Source organism: Sus scrofa, chromosome 5 (genome assembly GCF_000003025.6).
Source record: "Sus scrofa isolate TJ Tabasco breed Duroc chromosome 5, Sscrofa11.1, whole genome shotgun sequence".
NCBI classification, from domain to species: domain Eukaryota; kingdom Metazoa; phylum Chordata; class Mammalia; order Artiodactyla; family Suidae; genus Sus; species Sus scrofa.
In genome coordinates this window covers 2687315-2711925 of record NC_010447.5, presented here as the reverse complement: position 1 = coordinate 2711925, position 24611 = coordinate 2687315, and the positions used below count along the sequence as shown (strand labels likewise).

General features: G+C 57.6%; 1 protein-coding gene across 1 annotated transcript in view; it reads left to right on the top strand.

Moving 5' to 3' along the window:
- Positions 1-24611, top strand: part of TBC1D22A (TBC1 domain family member 22A) — a 258394-nt gene that overhangs the window by 75388 nt on the left and 158395 nt on the right. Inside the window, 3 exon segments of the mRNA XM_021091361.1 lie at positions 10636-10706; positions 19794-19922; positions 23026-23088. Of these exon segments, the coding sequence (XP_020947020.1) occupies positions 10636-10706; positions 19794-19922; positions 23026-23088 (263 nt within the window).

Sequence of the window (24611 nt, the reverse complement as noted above, 5' to 3'; positions counted from 1 at the left end):
ACGTTCCCAGGCCAGAGGTTGGACCTGCGGCACAGCAGTGACAACACCAGGTCCCCTGCGCCGCCGGGCAACTCCCGTTGTGCTGCTATGACTGGAGCTCTGTTCCAGACTGAGTCGCTGGTACCTGCCTGTGGAACTGTGTTTTGTCCCAGAGTTGTCCCTTGTGGGTGGGTGAGGCTCCTGTGGGGGGAGGGGGTGTCCACCTGCCCCGGGGTCTTGTGTGAGTGCCCCCCTTTGCGGGCAGCGGGCTCAGCCTTGGGCTCTCATCTGTTCCATCTTTCAGGTTTGGTTGACATCTTTTGCCTCCTCTTTGTCCCCCCTCCTGGGGCAGAGATGAATCTACTAGGCTTCACCTCGGCTTCAGGGCTCCTCTCAAGCAGCAACTCACGGGGAGTCTTGGCCAGTGTCCCCCGTCTTTGAGAGGTGACCGCCTCTGCTCAGGTGACCTGCATCACCTGCGCACCTGTCTCACGTGGCATCCCGAACGCTTGCACCGCTAGTGGTCGGTGAGCCCCTGGAGGGCAGGAACTGGGGCTCATCAGACCCTCCGAGGCCTCTGTGCAGTCAATGGGATGCGTCAGTGTGGGGGGGGACTGGGAGCAGGGGCCGTGCTGAGGGGACTGTGGCCCCAGAGGCAGCCTTACGCCAAGCAGTACTCAGTGAACCCTGCTCCGATGAGCTGACTTATGACGCTGTCCCGTGCACTGGCTTTTAGGGTGAAGGGATAGGCTTGTTCTGCTCCCCTTCCTGATGCTGGCGGCCCCCAGCTTCTGATTAGATTCACACACGAGCCTAGGTGATTGAATGTTCACATGTTTCTTTTGGTTCAGTGTTTCACTCAGATTTTAGTGTTTGCAAAGTTTAAAAAAATAGGAATTAAAACCGGTTGAAAAGAGATGAGTATTGGGAAAAACATAGCTTAAATTATGGGTTGATTTTTCTGTTATTCCTGGCTTTGCCAGAAAAAAAAAAAAAGGTGCTTATAATTAGGAGTTTTCGCATGCTCAATTTTGTGACAGATTTCTGGTTCAGTCTCGGACGTGGTATTTTGCATCCAGTTAGGAGGGACGAGTCCCAGTGGTTGCATGGTTTGGGCTCACAGAGCGTGCTGAATAATTACATGAGGGAGCGTGACATAACCACGTCCTGGCACGGGTGTAGTATGTCACAGTTTACAAATGCTTGCCCACCCACTGTCCCTGTGTTCCGTGAGAAACAAGCAGGGCAGGTGTTTTAATTTTGCTGCCGGTTGTAGAGGAGGAAGCTAGAGCTCAGGAGAGAGTGAGGACTGACCAAGGCCACACGGTCTCTTGTCGGCCATGCCGGGCCTTGATCCCAGGTCCACTAAACCCGCAGCCAGCGCTCATCCCTCTGTAACCTCCCTGCTTCCATTGGTCCTTAGTGTCTGCAGTGGCAGGTTCCCAGGTGGGAATTTTATTGAGAAGGAAAGACTCACAGTACAGGATGAGTATGGAGTTCTGGTATTGGTGGTGTTTTCATAAAAATGTTTCCAAATTTTATTTTTCAGAAAGCACAGTCACTCTTGTAGAAGAAATGCTATTTATTCCTCATTCATTTTCTGCTTTAACCTTAAGTTTTAGTTTTCTCTCTCTGAGGACCAGTGATTTTGCAGTCTGATTCCAAGAAACACAGGAGCAGAAAGCAGAAGGAAGAGCCAAACTCATGCTCTCAACGTAAAGACTGAAGCCGTTGGAATCAAAAGGTGGAGAAAGAGGAGGTCCCGCTGTGGTGCAGCGGGATTGATGGCCTCGCTGGAGCTCTGGGACACTCAGCTGAGTCGGCATTGGCATTGCCTCAGCTGTGGCGTAGGTCGCAGCTGTGGCTGAATTTGACCCCTGGCCCGGGAACCCCTTATGCCACTGGGCGGCCACAGAAGGGGAAAAAAAAAAACAACAAGTGGAGAAAGATAAGCCAGGGAACTGCTAATCATAAGAAAACTAATTTGCTTATAGTAATATCGGGAGAAATAAGCCCCAGGCCAAAGAGAGGTGTTTCATAAGAGGGGTGTTTCACCTCCACCTCAGTAAGTGGAGGTGTCTCTCCTAGATGTGTGTGTGCCTGTCATGTGGCTTCAGGATGCCCGAAGTGGGCAGACAGGCACATTTACAATCATAGGCAGAAAGTTGAACACCCCTCCCTGAGTCCTTGACAGAAGAGGTAAATTAAAAAATCAGTAAAGACAAGGAAGCTATGAATAGCCCTACCAGCCAGCTGGATCTAGTTGGCTTATAGAATAAATACCACAGCCACCACCTGAAGAATGCCTGTCCTTGTGAGGACATACGGCACATTCACCAAATGGACCGACCACACGTGCTGCCGAACAAGCCATGATAAATATCCAAGGACTGAAATAAGACCAAGTTCAGGCTTTAAGTTAGAAATCCGTCTACTGTGATGCCCAGCAAATCCCCAGATATTTGGGAATTTATCCACATATTTCTAAATAACTCATGAATCACATTATAAGAAGATTAGAGAATATTTCTAATTGAATGGTAATGACGACGCGTATAAAAATGTACGCTACAACTAAAACCGTGCGTGGAGGGAAACGCATGCCTTTAACTGCCTGTATCGGAAGATGTTAAAGGTTCAACTCAGTGAGCAAAGCTTTGACCTTACGAAGCTTGGAAAAGAGGAGGGAATTCAAACCACATAAAAGAAGGAAGAGGAGGTAAGGTTGGCAATCAGTAAACTGGAGAATGGATGAACAAGAGCGAGCATCAACAAAATCTAAAACTGATTTTTGGAAAAGATCAGTAAAAACTTTGAGTTAGACTTGACCAATGGAAAAGAAGACACAGGTTACCAGTGTCAGAAAGGAAGAAACATCACTACAGACCCTACAGGTGTTAAAAGGGGGGGGGGGGGGTCGTGTTATAATTTTATGCTAGTAAATTCAGGAACTTACATGAAATAGACGTATTCCTTGAGAACCATGACCTAACAAAACTGATCCAAGAGGAAACTGAAATCTTTCGTATCCCCTTATCGCTTTAGAGAAATTTGGGACAAACTTTCACACAAGGAACGTGTCGGGGTCAAGCGGCTTTTCTCGTGAACCCTGCCACACGGTGAAGGAAGAGGAGCTGCCAAGTCTCTCGAAACAGTTTTCAGAAAAGAGGAGCAAAGACAGCTCGGCTCGTTCTCTTGAGGCAGCAGAGCCCGGAACCGGGACCTACACAGATGTCGTGAGACGCACAAGCAGAGACCAGCATTCCTGGCGAATAGGGGCAAAACCATCTTCAAAGAATGTCGGTGGGGTGCCCTTGGCTTCAGCCTGTGCAGGATCAACTGCCAAAAGAACTGCTCCCCTGTCGTAACAGCCAGAAAACTGCACCAAATACGGGAACCTGCCGGTTTACAGCGGGAGGCAGCTTGCAGGCTGCATGGGGTGGGCGGGGGTCGGGGGTGGGGGGTCCTGAACCTGGCGCTTTGGCCGGGTCGAGGACGCGGAAGGCAGATGGGGTGGGGCAGAGGGTGGGGGGGAGAGCAGAACCAGGGCCCGAGCCCAGGTGTCTGCAGTGGGCCCCTTCGCGTCCAGGTGGCGCCTGGATCTGCTCCGGGGTGGGCTGAACTTCCACGCAGTGGGCCAGGATCCCCAGAAAGCAGTCAGTCCTGTGGGGTGTCCCTGGCCGTCGCGGCTGCAGGTGCCCAGGGTAGGCTCGCGGCCCTCTGAGCAGCTGAACGTGGGCGAGACCCTGTGTGCTCAGGGCCCGAGCACTGGAGAAAAGAGAGGTGGCAGGGCCTCCGTGCAGAGGAAGCACTATCCCCGTGGGAGCCGGCCGCCACGGGAGCCTGGTGACCCTGACCCAGTGGCCGTCCTCCTCTGCTGTCCCCCTTGGCCTCTGCTGCAGAGGGTAGCGTCCTGCCCGCTGGCCGCGGAGAAATGTTTGCGAGACCCGGTTCCATGAGCACAGAGGCCCTAAGTGGAAAACTGGCCCACGTGGCGTTCCCAAAGGGAAATAAGAGGTGTTCCCGAGACAGGAAAACATGACCTGGACTCGGAGGAAAAGCCAGCTATTAGAATCAGGCCTACGAATCAATAATAAAATTATGAACAACCCAGTAAAAAGATGGAGGAAAGATTTCAATGTAAACTTCCTAAAGAGCGTGGAGATGGCCAGTAAGCCTGTGAAAATCTGTTCAGGGTCTGAAACATCATCAGTCATCACAGAGTGGCTAATTATAAGCCTAATGCGATACCATTTAACATTTAGCAGAATGGCTGAAAAAAAAAAAAAAACCACGAGCAGCCCTGAATTTTGACCAGGATGTAGAGCACTTAAAACTTTCAGACGTCAATGGTGGGACGGGTAAAGTGGCAGGACCACTTGGAAGAGCCACCTGGCCGTTTTCTGGACCCGGTGAACCATTTATCTGTCCTGCGAGCCGGCTGGGGGTTCCTGCACTTCGTCTTTGCCTGACGCCCCCGCAAAGCCCGTATCTGCAAGAGTGGCCGCAGCAGCGCCTTCCTGGGGGGAAAGCTTGGGAACAGCCCGCGTGTCGGTGAGCAGGTGGCTGTGTAAGCAAAGCGGGACGCAGTCTCAGACCAGAGCACTGTGCCTGCTTGTGAAGGACGGACTGCTGGTCACGCGTGGCTCTGAGCCAAAGACGAGGGATGTGGGTGGGTGGCCCGTGTGCACAGGCAGGGCTAACCCGTGCTGATCGAGAAGGTGGTGGCTCAGGGTGGGGGCCTGGAAGTACCGGAAGAGGGTGGGAGTAGCCGTCTCAGTCTGTCGGGGGGCTGTGTTCATTCTTTTTTTTTTTGGCTGTGCCCATGGCGTGCGGAAGTTCCTGGGCCAGGGATTGAACCTGAGCCACAGCAGTGACAACGCTGGATCCTTAACCCACTAAGCCACCAGGGAATTCCTCCCATTCTTTTATTGTATATAAATTACACTTCAATTAAAAAAAATGACCCCCCCCAAAAAAAACAACCCATTGCTAAAGGGCTGCCGGAAAGAAGTGGACGTCCCCACTCCAGTACTTAGCGCCCGCGACGGCCAGGCACCGCCTCTGGACAGGCGAGGAGCAGCATCCCGCGGGCTGACCTCCGTGTAAACCACTGGGCCTGCTGCTCGTGGCGCGGCCCTGGAGGTGGGCTCTTGGGCGGGTTGGCTTCAGGCGGCACTCGCGGAAGAGGGGGTGAGAGAGGCCTGGGTCGTTGGGGAGGTTCAGAGTCCGGCAGAGGTTGAGCTGGGCCCCGAAGCTTGGGTGGATTTTGAAACATTGAAGGTAAAGGTGGAGACGCCAGAGGAACTCGGGAGGAACCCAGGAGGGTCCACGAGGGAAAAAGTGCATTTCCTGCCTCCGCGAGCCGGTTCCCCGACCCCCCCCCCCCCCCCCGGGGCCCGGCTGTGCTCCCCCAACACTCAGCGCCGCTGCAGCTGTGGTCTCTTGTTCGCTCTTCACCCAGTAGCCTAGAGAAATTTGTTCTCTCTCCAGCCCAAAAAGACGCCCATCCTTTTCCATGGCGGTGTCCTTGGCCAGTGTGAAGCTCTGCTTTCAGTCGTCTGCCTCCTAGTGGGCACTCGGCGTCCTCGGGTTCGGTTCCCATGGCCCCATATGACCACTCAGGTGCATCTCCCTCTCGCGCCTGGGAGCTTCCCTGTAGAAGAGCTTCTTCAGGCGAGAATGCTGCTCAGACAGTGTGTGCCTTTAAAAGGTGCCCAACACCAACCTCGCGTCCCCCGCACTCTCCCCGGGCTGTAGGAGCGCGGTGCTTGCCTGGAGTCTCCTGAGCGCTGCGCGCCATTCACTTACACTTCCAGCTCCTGACGCGTCACTTCTTGGTTTCCTGATACGGTTCTTTGATCAGCCGTAAGCACAATATTATGCCTGGTTTCCCTACAGGTGTTAGAAATAAGTAGAAATTATTTCTGCCTTTGTGCATCTTCTGTTTTTCTGTCGCTTGATCCCTCTTACTTTGTATGTGTTCTTTATATATTAGCGATGTTAACCTTTTATGTTTTATCCTGTGGGTATTTTTCAAGGATGCCATTTGTTTTTTTTAAACCTGGTTTCTTTCACTGTACAGTCATTTCAAACTTTTAGATAGCTAATTTGCTAAGCTTTTTATTTATGGTTTCTGAGATTTGCGTCTTGCACAGAAGACCTTTTTTCACCTGAAGATAGTGAAGTATCCTCCTCTGGTTTCTTACATCCCCCCCGTTTTTTTTTTTTTTTTTTTGCCTTTTAGGGCCGCACCCACAGCATATGGAAGTTCCCAGGCTAGGGGTCAAATCAGAGCTGTAGCTGCTGGCCTACAGCACAGCCACAGCCACGTGGAATCTGAGCTTCATCTGTGACCTACACCACAGCTCACGGCAATGCCAGATCCCTGACCCACTGAACCTGAGGCCAGGGATCGAACCCTCAGCCTCATGGATTCTGGTCTTACTTGTCTCTGCTGCACCACGGAGGGAACTGCCCTCCTCTGGTTTCTTGTATTTTCTTTTTTTTTTTTTTGGTCTTTTTGTCTTTTCTAGGGCTGCATCCCACAGCATGTGGAGGTTCCCAGGCTAGGGGTCCAATTGGAGCTGTAGCCCCCAGCCTACACCACAGCCACAGCAACTCGGGATCCGAGCCACGTCTATGACCTACACCACAGCTCACGGCAACGCCGGATCCTTAACCCACTGAGCAAGGCCAGGGATCAAACCCGCAACCTCATGGTTCCCAGTCGGATTGGTTCACCACTGAGCCTCGACGAGAGCTCCAGTTGTATTTTCTGCTCTTCCTTTGTACACACTCCACTGCCCTCGCTCTTCGGGCCTTTAGTCACCTGGAACTGCTTTGCCTGGTAAGGTTCATGGTCTCACTGGCTTCTCTGAAAATAGATACTGGGTGCTGGGGACCTCACGGGGTGGTTCCCTGAGTTTGAAGTGTTCTTTTCATCACAACAGATTCAGGTTTGACCGGGCCTTACTCTCTTACACGCATCTCTTCGTTTCGCTCTTGGAAGCCGCATGTCTGCGTTGCTGTAGCGCTAGTGCACGTACTCTCACGTCTTTCGCATTATTCCTGCTGGAGGCTTTACTGGCTGCTCTTGTGTATTTGCTCTTCCCGATGAACTAGGGGTCAACCTTCTGAGTTTCGGAACACTGAAAACTCAGTGTTCTGTCCTATTAGAACTTCGGTGGGCTTTGCATTGGATTTAAGGGTTTTTTTTAAAGGTCTGTTTTCTTTTTTTTTTTTTTTTTTGGCTGCCCCTATAGCACTTGGAAATTCCTGGGCCAGGGGTTGAACCTGCGCCACAACAGTGACGACTCTGGATCCTTAACCTGCCGAGCCACCAGGGAACTCCCAAAGATTACGTGACAGTTGACAGCATTATTATTTCGAGGCTTACATCCAGTAATTTTTGTGTCTTCTTGCTTTTACCTCCTACAGCTCTCTTTGGCCATTTCTCTTCTTTCACGGTGGTCGCAGTCCTGGCCACTGTCACTCGTGCACCAGGCTTCGAAAGCAGGCCATTGAGTGGGCTCCTGAGGACCGCTGGTCCCTCTGATCTGCTTCCACACTGCGGCTAAGGCTTGGCCTCGGCTGCCCAGAGTGTTCTGCCTCCAGCCCCGCCTCGCCTGGGGCCTCCGCTCCGCCGCCGGGCTTCCCTGGCTCATCCTGTGCTCGAGGAGGCCTTCCCGACGAGGCTCAGCTTCCCACTGAGGGTTTCATGGGCCCTTTGCTCTGCTTCTGCGCCCTTGGTCCCGCTGTGGCTTCGCCAGGGCTGTGTCCCTGGCGCGGAGGCGAGTGCGCCGAGGCAGTGAGGCCGTCAGACCGCGGGCTCGGTGCTTGCCTCTGCCTCTTTCTGTCTTTAGGTGAAACCTCACACGCGCGGCCCTCTTATCAAGCCTACGCCTGCAGCATTTTCGACGTATTTTTTTGTCAGTAGAGAAAAGCTGTTGGTTTTTGAACCTTGTATCTGGCCGTCCTGCTGAACTCGGAGCCCCGGGGTTCGGTTCCCGCCCATCTCCTGGTTCTGCCTGCCTCTCTGCTGGCTTCGTCCTCAGGTGGTTGGCTGCTAGGCAGCTGCTGCAGTCCCAGCCTGCCAGCTGACCCGGGCAGAGCCCTCCCAGCAGAGTTCCCAAGGGCGTGGGTGGTGGGGGGGCTTTCTTAGAAGCCGCTTCCCTGCTCATCTGCTTGCTCATTGCTGAGCTGGCCAGTGGGGAGGACGTGGCTTAGCTCCGTGCCCGCTAAGCAGGCCTAACTTTGGAGCGAGGGTTGAGCCTCTCCTGGGCTGCTGGGCGGGGGAGGCGGTCGCTGTGCACCACCAGGATTCTGCTGGAAAGGTGGGAGGGCCGAGGGGCCGGGGGGAGAGCCTCTCAGAGCGTCCTGTGACTTTCCCCCTCTGCCCCGTCCAGCACCCTCATGCAGCTCGGGGGCTTTCTGATGCCGTGGAGCCGTCCGTTCAGTCCTGGTGTAAATGCGTGTCTGCTGTTCTTTGTGTCTCCAGTTGTGTTTTGATCTGCTAAGATTTTGTTTTCAGAGTCCCCATGACTCAGTGGGTTAACGATTGGGCGTTGTCACTGCTGTGGCTCTGTTTCAGTCCCTGGCCTGGGAACCTCCACATGCTGCAAGCAAGGCCAAAAAAAAAAAAAAAAAAAAAAGATTTTATTTTGGGCCTTTTTGTCTGTTGGATTCGTCTGTGTTACAAGATGCCTTTTTAGTGACGGGCCATAATGGAGCGGGAAGACTCTGGGGCGTGAAGGTCGCCTGGTTGCTGTGCCGCCTTGGCCGAGTCGCCTCACCTCTCTGAGGCGGTTCCTCATTCCCTGGTGGGAGTGCAGCCTCGTGACCTGGGCCCTTTGGGGCGTCAGAGAACACGTGGGAAGGGTCCTTTGTACTGAAAGGTCACACAGAGTCGGACGTGTGTCTCAGTCCGTGGGCGAGGCCTTCCTTTTTGCAAGTTCCTCGCGTGAGGTGGGGGCTTCAGCGCACACTCGGGGCTGAGCACTCGCTTGGCTTTTCTGCAGAAACAATCGCGAGAAAGCCAGGCTCCTGCCATCAGGGAGCCCCTGGGAACGTGACGGGTAAACGCTGCGTTATTGGTGTTCATAACATCCTCAGGGACTTGGGGAAAATTGGGTATTTTCTGAGATTTTGCTATAAAATGCGAGTTATGGCCGGGACTGCCGCCCAATTATTCTGCACTCATCTTACTTAGACTTTGGTAATTGGGAAAAGATTAGATGCCAGGACTTTGTGTTTTGTTGATTATAACACCACCGTCTTCTCTTTAGTCATTTCTCTTATTCCTGGTATTAGTCATTAACTGCGAGCTGTTAAGGCAGAACCTAGAGGTAGATTCCGAACTTGGGAAGAAGTGGTGACTGCAGTTTCTGTGGCGCTGACCGAGGGCTCCCTACCTGCCAACGGACGTGTGGCCTCTAGCCCCCCGGGGCCTGGGATGCAGACACGTGAGGAGACCAGAAGGCCAGGCAGGGGTCAGGGCCTTGTCCTCGTCCTCCGGCCCCGCCCGGCTGTGTCCCGTCCTGCCCTCCGGCCAGCCCCCTCTGCTCCTGGCCAGCCCCCGGCCCCCGGGAGCGGTGGGGAGGGGGGTCAGGGCAGCAAAGGCTTGGACTCTGTACTCGGCCTTGAACCTTGACTGTCCTCAACTGTGTACCATCGTCAGTGCTGTGTGGACACAGGCTTATCTCCGTGAGCTGAGGTCTTTCAAAACCAGTCCTGAGAAAGACACCTTGTATGGGTCTCCCTACACAGTGAGTGGTGAGCCTGGGAGGCGGCTGGGGGACGGAGGGAGGGAGGTAAGAAGGAGGGGGACGGAAGCCCCGCGCCTCTGGGCTCTCGGGACACCTGCGTGCATTTAGCCAAGACTGAAGTGTAAACGGGCCACCCTTTAGCTTTTTAAAAACACTTGCGCTGTGGAGTGTAGTCGATTGACAGTGTTGTGTTAGTTTCAGGTGTACAGCAAAGTGATGCGCTCTGATGTATTTAGACATATTCTTTTTAAAAATACTCTTTTCCATCGCAGTTTGTCACAGGATATTGACTGTAGTGCCCTGTGTTACACAGTAGGGTTTTATTGTTGATCTCTTCTATATGTAATAGTTGGCATCTGTGACTCTCAAGCCGCTGGCCCATCCCCCCCGCTCCCGCTTGGCAGCCACGAGTCTGTTCTCTGTGTCTGTGAGTCTGTCACCACTTCACAGACAGGCTCGTTCGTGCCCCGCCTTAGATCCCACCTGTGAGCGGTACCGCCTGGTATCTGTCTTTCTCTTCTGACTTCTTCTGGCACGCCCACCTCTAGGTCCACTGATGCTGCTGCAGGTGGCGTTGTTGCGTTCTTTCGTACGGCCGAGTGGCGCTCCGCTGTGGGTGTGTGCCAGGCCTTCTTTATCCAGGCCTCTGTCGGTGGACCTTCAGGGGGCTTCTGTGTCCGGGCTGCTGGGCGCGGTGCGTTCAGACCGGCACCCTCCCTCGTATACTCAGCACGGTCCGTATCTGACATTTTTATCATTTAGGTTCATTCTGGCTTCACTGCCGGGGCTCGCTGCCCCCAGGGAACCCTGGTGGAGGTCGTGACAGCACTGGGGGAGGTTTGCTCACCGTTTGTAACTCTGCTTCTCCCTGTGTCTGTTCTGTCCCCAGAGGAACTTCGGAAGCTGAGCTGGTCGGGGGTCCCGAAGCCCGTCCGTGCCGTCACGTGGAAGCTGCTCTCCGTGAGTCTCCCTGGGCTCCCGGCCGCGCCTCTTCTCTGCCGGGATCAGCTCCCAGGGCCTGGCCTGGGCCCCGCGGCCCACGCGCCTGCCCTGTCTGTGCTGCTGTGATCCAGCCCGTGCAGGGCTGAGATGGCATTTCTCGCCCTTTCCTTAATTTCAAGCTTGATTTGCCAAGGCTGGCAGAAAATGAGGATAGGGAATAATTTATGACGGCTGTAGTCTTCTTCTCTGGTTTTATCCTTTTTTTAAATCCTGGCGATATTTCCAAACCTCTGATACGGAAAGGTTCCGGCAGGAAGGTCACTCGACTCTGCGGAGTCCAAAGGGAAGCACCTTTGAGCGAGGGGCGTGTTAGTGACGAGGCAGAGGGAGCAGGTGACCTGAGCAGCAGCCTGTGTTCGGGCTTCCTCATGGCTCCGTGGTAACGACCCTGACCAGTATCCACGAGGACCCAGGTTTGATCCCGCACAGCGCTGCCGTGGCGCTGGCGTAGGCTGGCAGCTCCAGCTCCAGTTGGACCCCAGCTTGGGAACTTCCATATGCCTCAGGGGTGGCCCTAAAAAGCCAAGAAAAAAAGAAGAAGGAGAGGTCTGTGTTGTGTGATGGAGGCTGGTCGTGTGGCTTCCTCAGCCCTGGTGCTGGGCTGCCCGTCGTGGAAGCTTCTGGAGAAGCTGGTTCTTCCCCCAAGTCAACGTCGGACGGGAGCTTGGCCCTGCTGAAAATTCCAGGATGGTTTATGGACAGCTTTCTTCCCTAAGTCAGTCGGGATCCCTAAGTGTTTGCTCTACATTGGGTCTGCCTCTCAGTATTTAAAAGACTCTTGCTAATGAGTCTTAATAAATTTGTAGCTTAGTACCTCGTAATCCTAAACGCAGATGCAGCTCCGAACAGTGAATGTTTATGGATTAAATATTCTCTTGCAATGAAAATTAGACCTGCTGCCATTGCTTATGTTTTTGTTTGGTGATTTTGACTTGGAGCGTTTGTATCCCGTTTTCCAAACGTCCCCTAAGATCGGCTGCAGGCCTCTCAGATGGAACTGTAGCCGTATTGATAAGAACACCTCTAAGAGCCTCGCTGGCAGTCTTGCTGAGGACACGTGGCGTCTGGCAGAGAGTCTTCCGTGAGCTCTTTTGTTCTGTCCTCTTTCCTTCAGTTCTGGGCTCCGCGGGTCATAGTTCAGTTACTCTGGTTGTGCTGCCCGGGGATTGACTTGGAAGAAGGGCCCCCGGGACCCAGCGGACGGAGGAGCAGGAGGGGGAGGGGAAGAGGCTCCACTTGCCTGGCTGGGGGCGGGGTGGGGAGCGTCTCTGACCAGGGGTGCTGGGATGCAGGTGACAGAATGTCCGGCCTCCCTGGCACGTTTATTCGTTTAACCAGCACTGATTCCAGGGGCCCCGTGCCAGGAGGCAGAGGGAGCTTGGACACTGGCCCACACGGGGGTGCTGGGTTTGGTCTAGGACCACATTCTGTGCGAGGTAGAGGAGGGCGGCCGAGTAAGCACCCGGGGTGCGTGTGGGGCATGGGGCCTCACTCCCAGGGTCGGCGGGGAGGGACGGCCGTGAACGCGACCGTCCGGTTCTCTTAGGCCTGTGCTGCTGGAGTTGATGAGCAGCGCTTGTCCTTCCAAAGGGCAGCCACCGGGAGTGAGGGAGCGGGTTCCAGGGCAGCGCAGACTCACACGACATCAGGCCGGGCTTCCTGGAGAAGGTGGCATGCCTCTGTGGCATCTCCAAGGGTGTGTGGGCGTCCCTGGGTGAGGAGGTGGAGAGTCATGTGACCTGAGGGGCAGTGGGCGTGGGACCGGCAGGAGTCAAGCCCAGGGGGGCTGGCGCCTCGGGAACCAGCAGGTTGACCCCTTGTAGCGGGGAGCCAGGGGCAGGTGGGGACGGGGGTTGGGGGCAGGGGCTCGGGGGCCCTGGGCTCGTTGCTGGGGCCACGGTTCTGGAGGGGTGGAGCCGGCGGCCTCTCAAGGGGCCGCTGGTTGGTTCATCCATTCATTCGACCAGTATTTCCTGAGCACTTCCTGTGTCTCGGCCCCGCGTTTGATGCCGGGAAGTAGCAGGGAAGGGAGGCCCACGTCCCGCCCCTCACGGGCCCTGCCTTCTTCTCCTCCCGGGACAGGGCTGGGGTCTCGCCGCACGAAGGAGCCTGCGGCCCAGTGCGCTGCTCACCCGGGTCTCCTCCTCTGCTTTCTGGCTCTTTCTGCAAGCATTCCTTGAGTGCTTGTGTGTGCTGGCTGGGCACGTGGGGGGTCTGAGCGCCGAGTGCTGGCAGGAGGTGGGTTAGAGTAGCTCTGGACAGACCGCCCCCGTCTCCTGTCAGGGCTGCCCGTCGGTCTCTCTGTGCCTCCGAGGTTGAGCCCGGCCTGCACCCTCTCTCCTGAGCAGGGCGCTCCAGCCTGACGCCGGGCCCGCCAAGCAGGTCGGAGTCCCGGGTGGACTCAGGTGTCAGCGTCTGTGCTGACTCCGGCGCTGGGACCAGGGGCCCCCTGCGCACCTGCCAAGCCTGGGGATTTTCCGGATATGGCCGAGAGCGATCGCTAACGATCCCGGGGGTTTGTCACCAGCGCTGTACTTGACTGATGAGGAGGAAGTGCCACTTCAGTGAAGAAAGATGGCTCACCTGACTCCTGTCACTTCAGAGAACTAGAGAGTTTATGCTCGGGACTAGAACTTACCATCGAAGCCCCAGTGCTGTTTAGCATGGAGATGCCATGGAGGTAGCACAGTGACGTTTAAAAACTGATGCCGTAGGAAATCGTATTTTTAGCTCTCTCTCTCTTTTTTTTGACTGCACCTGTGGCATGCAGAAGTTCCCAGGCCAGGGATCAAACCTACACCACAGCTGTAAGCAGAGCAACAGCAGCAACAATGCCAGGTCCTTAACTCTCTCTGCCACCAGGGAACTCTTTTGTCTCTTTTAAAAATAACTATTTCAGGAGTTCCCGTTGTGCCTCAGTGGTTAACGAATCCAACTAGGAACCATGACATTGCGGGTTCGATCCCTGGCCTTGCTCAGTGGGTTAAGGATCCCGCATTGCTGTGGCTGTGGCGTAGGCCGGCGGCTTCAGCTCCGATTAGACGCCTAGCCTGGGAACCTCCAGATGCTGCAGGAACGGCCCTAGAAATGGCAAAAAAGACAAAAAAAAAAAAAAAAAAAAAAAAAAAAAAAACCCAACAAAAAACCAAACCTATTTCAGAAATATTGAACAAAAATGAAGTAAACATTTGGCATTTATGCTAGTCAGTGGACGGGTTACAACTGATGAGTGAAAGCCTGGTTTCATCTGGCCGCCTTTCAGTATATCGAGGTGGGTTGGCACATGAACCCAGTGGGAGGGAGTGATTTGATGTTTGTGTCATGGGGCAATTTCGATGTAAGTATATGCATGCATTGTTTTACATTTATGATTAGTGTTTTTATAGCATGCTAATACAGCAATTAAGTTTTCTGTAGTTCTGTCATTTAAAATTCATTGCATACTTGAATATATTTCATTTGCATAATTTCCAGTCTTGCTTAATTATCCAGAGACCTCAGCTTGCATATGTGTGTTTTCCTTAGGGATGGGGTGTCAGGAGTATGTGCGGGGTTTTTATTGCCTCTGTTCCCATTTTGACACCCTTGCCTTTTAAGGTCTCTGCTCCGGTACGTTGGTGAACATTCGGGGGTAGCGAGCATTTCTGAGGATTTGTTCACGAAGAATCCTTTGGTGGCGCCGTGTGTGGTCCGAGCAAGGCTGGCCACATGGACCCCGACTTACAGCCTGTGGTGGCCCCACTGCCCTGGCCTGGCACACGGGGCCTGCTGCCCCAGCCGCTGTGTGCGTGTCCACACCCCCCCATCTGCCCGGCCAACGCGTGGCTCTGCGGACTCCATGCGTCTCTGTCCCCTTGGTCAGGGCACCTGTGTGTCTCCCTCTCCGCCTCCGCCCCCTCCATCAGCACCCACCACACCCACCCCGGAACAGGACGCTGGCTGGTCCCTCCCTCCTTTTTCCTGGCCATGCCTGCGGCATGTGGAAGCCCGGAGCCCAGACCCGAGGAGTAGGAGCGGGCTCCACCAGGGCCGGAAGGACCTCTTCCAGGATGCGTGGCTCCTGCCGCTGTCTCTGCTGCGGCTGCCCAGCTCGGCTCTCGTAGCACGAAAGATTCTCCAGACAAACCGAGGTGCACAGCGGTGTCCTCATAAAACTTTCCCTACGGAAGCAGCCTACCGGCTGGATTTGGCCTGTGGGTAGTTTGCTGACCTGATGCCAGGGCTTGGGCCCCGGGCAGAGGCAGCAGTGAGCTCAGAGGGCCTAAGCCGGGGGTGGAGGTGGGGCCAAGGAGGGGAGGGCCAGGCTGGGCAGGGACGGGGAAGGCCTGGCAGGGGCCGAGTGACAAGCACGCAGGTTTCCTAGGGCATGCTGCCACATGGTCTGGCCTGGCACTTCCACAGGGACCTGGCGGTCGTGTAGGGATGGCCTGGCGGGCAGGGCCAGGGGGCTTGGCTCCAAGCCACCAGCCTCCCGCAGGTCTCAGGTCACTGCATTCTGGTGCTGAGCTGAGCCGAGATGTGCTGGGAGCTGTCAGGGACGTGTGGCGTGAGGGCTTCAGTGCAGGGGGACTCAGTCCCTGTTTCTGTGGATGGAGCAGACACCCCGGGAGGTGGGGCCTGGGCGGGCCGGCTCCCCCTTCAGTCCCTGACCAGGTCTGTGCACGCTGGGGCCGGACTCCTCACCTGGGAGCAGGGGTGGCATCAGCCTGCGTGCACCTGCAAAGACGGGAGGTCGTTCCGCTTCCTGACCTGCGGACAGAGGACAAGAGTAACCCGGGTGACGTTACTCCACACGAGGTGGCAGAGACTAGAGCAGGTCTAGGGCCCCCAGGGGGCCGTCGCTGCCCGAGGTCCCAGATTCTCTGATGCCGCGACGTCACTGGGGTCAGGCCAGCTCCTGCTGCAGCTCTCGGCCCCCAGGGTGGGGGCGGGCCGGGAGCCCCGCACCAAGAGGCTCTGCTTGGGCCCCGCCCTCCCCGGCTGTTGCAGGAGATGCTGCCTGAAGAGGGCGGGTGCTGAGCCGCGCGGGCCGTGGTTCCCTGGCCTGGGGAGGCGCTTAGCGGCGGGCCTGGCTCTGGAGTCCACACTTCGGGGCTGGTGATTGTCCTGTCGCTGCTGTAATTACGTGAGGTGGAATCCAAATCCCTCATTTGACCGGAAAATGGAGGCGGGCGGGAGCCGTAGCCACACCTCTGCGGATAACAGGGCCCCAGACGGATGCGCGGTGTTTGTCGTTGGCCGCTCTGCCAACGGGCCCCTTTCCGAATGACGGTAATTAACTGAAGGTTTAGGGCAGGTGTTCTTGGCAGGGGCTCCCCCTCGCTGCGGGCGAGGGTGGAGGGCGGGTGACACCTGTGACAAGGCTGCTGGGCTGTTGGTGGCTGCACCTCCCTGCAGGGTCACTTGGCGGAAAGGCGTCAGGAGCCTCATGTATATCCGGTCTTCCTTAGAGCTGGCATTGACCTGTGGGAGTCTTACCTCCGGAAAGGTCAGACGTCGCTCGCTGCCAGGTACTCGAGACTGCTGGGCCACTGGAAATAGTCAAAAAAATAGTTCAGAAATCGCGGGAAGGTAAAATGTAAATACCTGTCAAAGGCATGGATAGGGTGCGAGGCTGTGTGGCCTGGAGGGTCGTGATCGCGGGGCAGCGGCCGGCAAACTTGCTGCAAGGGGCTGGCCAGCAGGGGTCTGGGCAGGTGTTTCAGTGGGTCGGTGGGTCTCTTGCGGCCGCCTGGTGCGCAGACAGCCGGGCCGGGAGCATTCAGGCGTGGCCGCGTCCTAATGACCCTCTCTTTACTCCGAGGGCGGCGCTGTCCTTTGCTGACCCCAGAGTAAAACAGGGCTTCCCAGCAGCGGGCATCTGGTGGTGCTTTGAGGTTGAAGTGTGAGCGCAGGGTGTGGGAGAGAGGAAGTGTCCTCACAAAGGACCGACCAGTCGGGAGAGAGGAAGAGCCTGGGCTGCGCTCCCGTTCAGAACTTCTCTTCATCGAACGACGTGGCTAGCAGGGAGGAAGGTGACCCGGGCTGGGGGAGGCGGAATTCACAGCAGGACTCCCGTGCGGACCCCCCGGCTGGTGCTGGGATTCCGCGGGAGGAAGGCCGCCCCGAGCCGGGACAGGAGGGGGCAGCGCTCCCGAGAGCCGGCGCCCGGGGCCCCCCGTGCCCGGGCTGCAGGTGCGACTGCGTTGTGCTGGGAAGGCCGGCAGCACGTCAGCGAGGCTGAAACGAATGGTCGGCCGGGACCAGGCGAGGGTGTAGACCTGGGGGTGCTTCCCACGCGCTTCCCGTTCGGGGCCGGGGCGGGGGGTGGAGGTCACTGTGGAAAATTCTTTGGCGAAGTCTCTCCAGCCTGTGCCCACCTCATAGTCCTGCGTATCAGGTGTCATAAAGGGCAGGCCCAAGCGTGCTGATGGCAGACACTTGGCAGACACCCCACATGCCTGCTAACAGTCGAATGGATTTTGTGCATGAGATGTTACTTACGCAACAGTGAAAATTAACCGCCGATTCGTGTGGCATTTTGTAAAAGCAACAAGGCAGAAAAGACAACCCCATGGATGTAAAGTTCAGAAATAGGCGCATTTATTTATCCTGGTGGTAAAGGGGCGAGGACAGTGACCGGGGGCTCCTGACGGCCTCTGCGACATGTTCCACCTGTGATAATTCGCACGGGCCTTTTGGGAGTGTGTGTGCACACACATGTTGTTTCAGTACCTGTTTGTCAGCAGGTTTAAATGGTGGGATCCACACGTGTTACAACAAGTGTGAGTGGCAGAGCTGCCTGACGGAAGAGAAAGGGCTGTGTGTCCACACTGCAGAAAAGATGCGGCTGGACCTAGATGGAGTCCAGCATCAAGGTTGCTGCCTGAGCACTGCTGCCCGTGAGTCAGCCCTTCACAGTGAACCTGCAGCTCTTGGGTCTCCCTCGTGGTCACAGGGTGGCTGCCACAGCTCCAGCACCTTCTGTTCGCTTCACGTGCAGCAGCAAAGAGTGCCCTGGGCCTGGCTTTTCACTTGCATCGGGTCCCCTCTCTACCCGAGCTGGTCCGTCTCTGTGGCTGCTGGGCCAGGGGAGCTGTTGATTTAGCTCAGTCGGTCAAGACGTGTCAGGAAGCGGATCACCTGCCTCAGGTGGCACATGGGCTGAGAATAGGGAGTCAGGTTCCCCGAGGGTCTTCAGGGCTCTGGACCCAGGCCGCACTGATGTTGAGCAGCAGACTCAGTGCTGTCTACGCCGGCCGTGGAAGCGATTGCTTGACACTCCAGGGAACGGGAGGAGGCAGCGGGCAAAGCTGTAGAGCGCCTAGAAAAAGCAGCAAGGAGATCTACCTGGGGCGCAAGAGCCCCTGAATCAAAAAGAAAAACGTTACACGCTCGACTTGATGAGAACTTAAAGCCTGGGTTGTTTGAGACATAAAAAGACAAGCCACAGACTAAAAGAGAATCACTTTACGCATATTTGACAAAAAGACTTGTATCTCGAATGTATACAACGCTTATCAAACTTGCTGAGAAGACAACCGATTGAAAAAACGGGCAGAGGATTTGAGCAGATGCTTCACCAGAGGAGAGGCGCAGCGGCAAAGGGGCTCGTGCACAGATGCCCAGCACATGGTTCGGGACATGGAATAAAAGCCCTCGACCCAATGGCTCGTATTTCTGGGTTGACAGTGCTGTGTTTCCAGGAGGGAGTGGGACACCTGACATCCTTGGAATTTCGGTTGGAATGGAAAACGGTCTCACCCTTTTGGGAGAAGATCCGGCAGTTTCTTAGGAAACTAAACATACGGCGACGGCACGCCAGTGACTTCTCCTTGGTGCCTCGCCGTGAGGCACCACGCTGGACGTCCCTAGAGTCTCATGCGAGAGTGTTTACACCAGGCTTTCTTTGTTTTTATTTTTGGATGTGCCTGTGGCATGTACCAGGGGTTCAAACCTGCACCGCGCTTGTGATCTGTGCCGCGCCTGCGGCAACACCGGATCCCTAACCTGCTGTGCCACACAGGACCTTCCTCCCCAGCGTGATTTAAAACAGCCCCAAGGAGTTCCCTTCACAGCACTTACACGGCTCTGGCGCGGGTGTCATCCCTGGCCTGGGAGCATCCTCACCCCAAAAAACAAAAAAAACCCCCCACGAAAACATAGCCCCAAACTAGAAACAATGCAACGTTCAGCACGCATGGATGTGGCTTAACACACTGGCACATCCACGCTCTGGAATACCGCCCGGGGAGGGGGCGGTCGCCGCGGGATCCCGTGCAGCCTGAGCGAAGCTGGGGGCAGCGGGCTGGGGGGTGCCGCTGGCCCCAGCACAGGCCGGGTGCTTCCACTGAGACGTGGTGCCAGGATGCGGCCCTGCTCCTCCGGGCCGAGGGCCGGGGTGGGTGCCGCGGACCCCGGGAGTGTGCGGGGTGATGGAAATCGCACAGCTGTGCCCTTCAGGCAGGTGTCACGGAACCGTTTACGTAAAATAGGCGCCTTTTAGTTTGGACGAGACGGCGATATTGCGGACTCAAAAGGAGGACGTGCAAGGCGGGGACTGGGCTCCTCCTGGTCACCCCCCTGCCTGACCCCTTCTGGATGTCGGTCCACTCGGGCCTCGGGCTGCCGAGAGCCCGGGAGTCCTTGGAGGAGGAAAGGGGGTGAATTCGTGCATGTGTGTGCGTGTGTGGACACGTGGACACGCACAGACACGCACACGCACACACTCACGTGCAGCGTTGTAGGGGCTTCAGGCTTCCCGCTCCTCCGTGGGCTGTGAAGGGTGGTTTCGTCTCAGCCCTGCTTCAGAAGTGAGTTCAAGGCCACGTGCCCTCTGGGGCGGCTCCGGGGCCTGGGAGCCCGGAGTCCGGGTTACGCTGTGGGGCTGAGGCTTCTGCAGAGAAGGCGGCTTTCCTTTTTGCACCTCATTCAACCCTCCCCGCCGCCCCCATCAGATTTCAGAGCCAGAGCTCTTTTCAGATGCGAGCCTTTGACTCCGACTTCTCCCGGGGGTCCCCCACGAATCATCAGTAACCACGTGTCCTTTTTCTCTTCCGCACCCAGGGTTACCTTCCGGCCAACGTGGACCGAAGACCGGCCACTCTCCAGAGAAAACAGAAAGAATATTTTGCTTTTATTGATCACTATTACGACTCTAGGAACGATGAAGTTCACCAAGATACCTACAGACAGGTGGGGGCCTTTTCCTCCCTTCTGTGACTGCAGCTGCTTTCATTGGTGGTGACGCCGGTGGGTCCCGGGTCTTTACTTTCACAGAGAGGAATGCGTTAGAAGCCAGCAGGGCTGAACTGCCTCCGACAGTAGTTCCTTGGTGGCTCTAGTTCCTTCCGCAACAGCGGGAAGGGTGTTTTTCATGGGAGCCCCTCGCAGGGCGCCGAGGCCCGCCTCCCCGGGGGCCGGGGGGTCCGGTGCAGATGGGGAGTCCACTGGGCTCCGTGGGCGCTGCCCTCTGCCGCCTCAGGGATGTGATTTAGGCAGAAGAGGGCAGTGCTGGGCGGCTGTGTTCTGGGGGGGACACTGTTCAGCCCATAGAGGGGTCACCAACTTATCATTTTGCCATTTAGTTTAATACAAAATAGGTATAATTATAGCTTCTTGAGTAGTTTGTGGACAGACGGTGTGTGTAATGGGAAGGATACTTAAAACTGATTTATAATTCTCAGTGCATCCAGAATTTGCTGTTAGAACCGCTCGGGGCTTTATAATTCGCATTGTCTCTGTCACATGTGAGACTTGCAAGTGGTTGTGCTGCACGGAGACAGAAGGGGAGTGAGCACTGGGTCGCCCTGCCTCCTGGCTCTGAAGGGGACCTCTGACTTCCCTGAGGCGGGGCGGGGCGAGCCTTCCGAGCGCTGCCTCGAGGTGAAGGAGTCCTGCCGGTTCTGCTGCTCAGACGTGGCAGATCGCGTCTCCTTGTTGAGAGATGGCGTCTCTCTGTCGCAGCTGCCGCGCTGCGGGGAGGGGCAAAGACAGCCTGGCCCCTGACGGATGATCAGAGGGTAAGTCAAGTGGGTGGGTGCTCGGAAGGCATCGCCCACGCACAGGGCAGTGCAGGCTCTGCAGGAAGAGCGCCTCGCCTGCCTGGGGAGCAGGAGGTGGCAGGGCCCCTTCCGTCACCGTCCAGGGCAGCCTCGAGCCTCTGGCCCCTGCGGTCCACCCTGCGGCTTGTCCTTGACTCCCTGCCACAGGCGGCGCCAGGCCACGCTGTTGGTCCCAGAGGCGGATCTGAGACGCGGAGTGCGTTTGGATTCGGTCAGGGAAACACCCGCTTCTCTGGTGAATTTCTCCACTTTGCGGGTTTTGGGGAACGGGTGAATCGGGTGCTGTTTTGCTTGTGGTTTTGATGTGTTATTAGTCCAGAAAAAGACGTCCAAAGATGACACCAGCATCTGTCTGCAGGATTTACCGAGCTGTGTCCTGTGATGAATTTCTGAAGGGAAAGTTAATTAAAAACGGGTTGCACCGTCTGTATTCGGTTACTCTGATAGGTAATAAATGCTCCCGTGTTGCTGTGAATCCTCAGATCTGTACACGAGTGTCGCTGAGAACAGTGGCAGCCGTGGCGGCGTGTCCCATGGTTGCTGCTGGGTGCCCAGCGCCCATGCCTCTGGGGGGCAGCGTGGGCTGGGTGGGCACAGCTGCACGGGCGCTCTGTTAGGTCAGCGCGGAGCCGGCCTGGTTGGGGCTTGGCTCCCTGCTCTCTGCCTGTGCCCGCTCACAGCGTCTGCCCCCAACACCGACCCTGGCAGGCCGCCTGCTGCCGCGGCCCTGGGAAGCGCGGGAGGCTCCGCGCCTTTTCTTGCCCTCTGCTCATGTGGGTTTTGTGTTTACTCTTCGGGTGACAGCGTCGTGCCCAGAGCTGCAGATTCCTCCCGTGTGTCCCCCCCGCCTGGCCCCTCGGGTCCTGCAGGCGTGGTGGCGCCCGGCTCCCCGGCCCGTGCAGGGCCCTTGCGGCGCCTCCTCTGGGGGTGGCGCCTCCTTGGGATGCAGATGATGGCGGGTCCGTGATGCCCTGTGCTGCCCTGGCTGTGGCACACCCGTCCTGGCCTGGGGACAGTGCTCTGAGGGGGCTCAGGAGGACGCTCTGGGCCAGGGGGTGAGACGGGGAAGATTCCCGGCTCCTACGAGTGGCGGTGCGGTCTCCTGAGCCGCCAGCCTGGACGTCCCTCCCCGCCTCCCCCAGGTCTCCTTCCCACGGGCGGGCGCCTGCCTGCCGGCCCCCTCGCCGCCTCCACCCCGTGTCTCCGCGGGTTTGCGGGTGGTCATCTCCCGGCCTCCTGCGGTGGCCTCCCCGCCCTCCCTCCGCCCCGTGGTCCGTGCTCCCCGCACACGCAGGTCTGCAGGCCCCCGGTCCCTCTCACTGAGGGAGGGTCTGAGGTGGGAGCCCCTCGGTGGGGACAGTCCCCCCGTCTCAGAGCCCGCGGCAGACGCGGCTCTCGGGGCTGTGCCACTGCCCTGCCCACTGCCCTGCGGACCTTCGCCCGGGGCGTGTGGAGGATGCGACGGGCTCCGAGAGACCAGGGTACCAAGGCCGCGGTGCCACCCGGCCGAGTGAGGGCACAGGCCTCAGGGCTCAGAACGCCCGGTCACGCGCAGGCTGGAAGAGGACCTGAGCCCTGGGCTCCCCCGTGGCAGGAAGGGGTGCACGGTGGGCCGGCTTCCCGGGTGGAGGGGTGGGACGTGGGGTGCTGGGCCGGCCCGCCGTGCCAGCTCGGGGCCCCGAGTTGGTGCTCCGTGAGCACGCAGGGCGTTGCTGCCATGGGGGCGGGGTGGGGGGGCTCCGTGTGGTCAGGTGGGGATCCGCCAGCCCCCGCAGAGGTTTGTAAGTGCTTCCTTTGCAGAGTGCCCTGGATTCCCCGCGGGCTTTGTAAAGCGGAGAACGATGCGGCCTGGGTCCCAAGAAGCCGCTGTCACAGCCGAGAACTTGTACTCTGTTGATGCTCTCGACTTGCTCCCGTGTCAGAGGCTGGAAATCAATGTTTACTAATTGCTATGGATTCTGTTCCTAAATAGCCGAGAGCCTGCGCTGCTCCTAATCACACAGCAGCGCTGCGGGGTGGGGAGCGGCGAGCAAGCCCGTCGTGCGGGGGGCCGGGTCGGGGGGCTGTCGGAAGTGGGGGCTCTGCAGGAGAACGCGCAGCACAGGGTGGCATCTTCAGAGGGAGCGGACGCAGATGCGGGGACCCCGCTGCCCTTGGGAAGTGGCGCCCTGCTAGTCGCGGCTTGTGAGGGTGTTTGTCTCTGAAGACTCACGTGCCTTCTCCTCCGTCCCCAGATCCACATAGACATTCCCCGCATGAGCCCCGAAGCGTTGGTCCTTCAGCCCAAGGTGACGGAGGTAAGAGCTGGGGGCTTCCCGCGGGGGAGGCCGGGGCCCACGGTCCCAGCGGCCGGTGTGGGGGTGGCCCCCGGGGACGGGGTCACGGAGAGGAGCCGCTCCTGCGCGGCAAACACGTGCATCGTGGGTGCGGGCGCCTCTCGAAGCGCACAGCGGGCCGCTGTGGAGACAGTCTGCACGCCCGAGCCACCACCAGATTAGGGCTGAGAACCCTCCTGACTCGCGGCTGGGATTCTTCACGCCTTTCGTACCGGTCATGTGACACCGGGACCGCCGTGGTCCAGAGCCGGATCCTTCCCCTGTGTAGACTGGTCTCCACCGCAGCGTTTTCTAAGATTCAGCTAACCCGTGTGTCGGTGGTCGTGTTACTTAAATATTCCGCGCTTCCTGTGGCCTTCGTCCTGCCGGTGGGCATGTGGGGGGGCTCCACGGTTCGCTGTTAGGACCCGGGCTGCCCACTGGCAGCACCGGCTCGGGAGCACTTAGGGAGAAGTAAGACGGCTGCGTGGGTGGGTGTCGCCTGTTAACCTTTGCAGACCGGCAACCTGATGCCGCCGTCCCGCGGAGCTCCCGCGGCTCCACAGCCCTGCCAGGCTCCCCAGGTCCTGCCCCGCTGGTGGGCAGTTTTCACTTCCGTCTCTCTCATCACCTGCCGAACGAGCATCTCTTGTGTGTCTGCGTCTGCCTTCTGGGAAATGCTTATTCCGTCTCTGCCCGAGTTTTGCGTGTTAGGGGTTCTAGTTCTCCGTGGGCTTGGGCAGGGCAGAGCCCTCCCACCCCGTGGCTTCCTTCTGACTCCTCCTCCTGGGGGCCCTTCAGGGCGGCCAGTTCTCAGTTTCAGTGGCCTTGGGTTAGCCACCTCCTCGGTTGGGGTGCGCCTTGCTTGGGAGATCCTTGCGCCCCCAGACGTCCGAAGGCCCTTCTCCCGCCCGCCCGCCCGCCCGCGTCTTCACCTCTGGGTCCTGCCGTTTGGCCGCTCACCCTTTGCTCTCCTGCCGGGTCTGGGCTGCGCGCTGGGAGGTGGGCCCGCAGTTAACCTCCTCACCCCGAAGCCTCTGTCTTGGCGCCTCGTCTGCACATCCCTTCTGTTGGTGTCACTTGCAGACGCTCGGAGGTCGGGGCTCTGTCTTGTCCCGAGTTCGAGCTCCCTTCCCTGCGTGTCCCCCTCGGCGGATGCGGGCAGCTTGGCCCCGAGTCTGCGTCTGTGGGCCTCGGCGGCCACGCTCCTCCTGCCCCTTCAACGCGCTCATCGTCTTAGGACTTCGCTCTTGCGCGTAAGGCTCAGAAGCAGGTGGCCAGGGTTTTCTCGTTTGTCTGTGGGTGGAAATAAGTACATTACTGCGTGTACCGTGTGGCGAGTCACAGTTTTAAAGGTTGCTCCGTTCAGTTGTTGTAAAACCGGGCTGCGTGCCCTGTGCGCTAGAAGGCCCTCTGGGGGCGGCCTGTCCAGTGTCCTGATCCTCTGACCCTCCCCCGCCTCCCCTCCCCGCCTCCCCTCCCCCGCCCCGCCGGAACCCGATCTG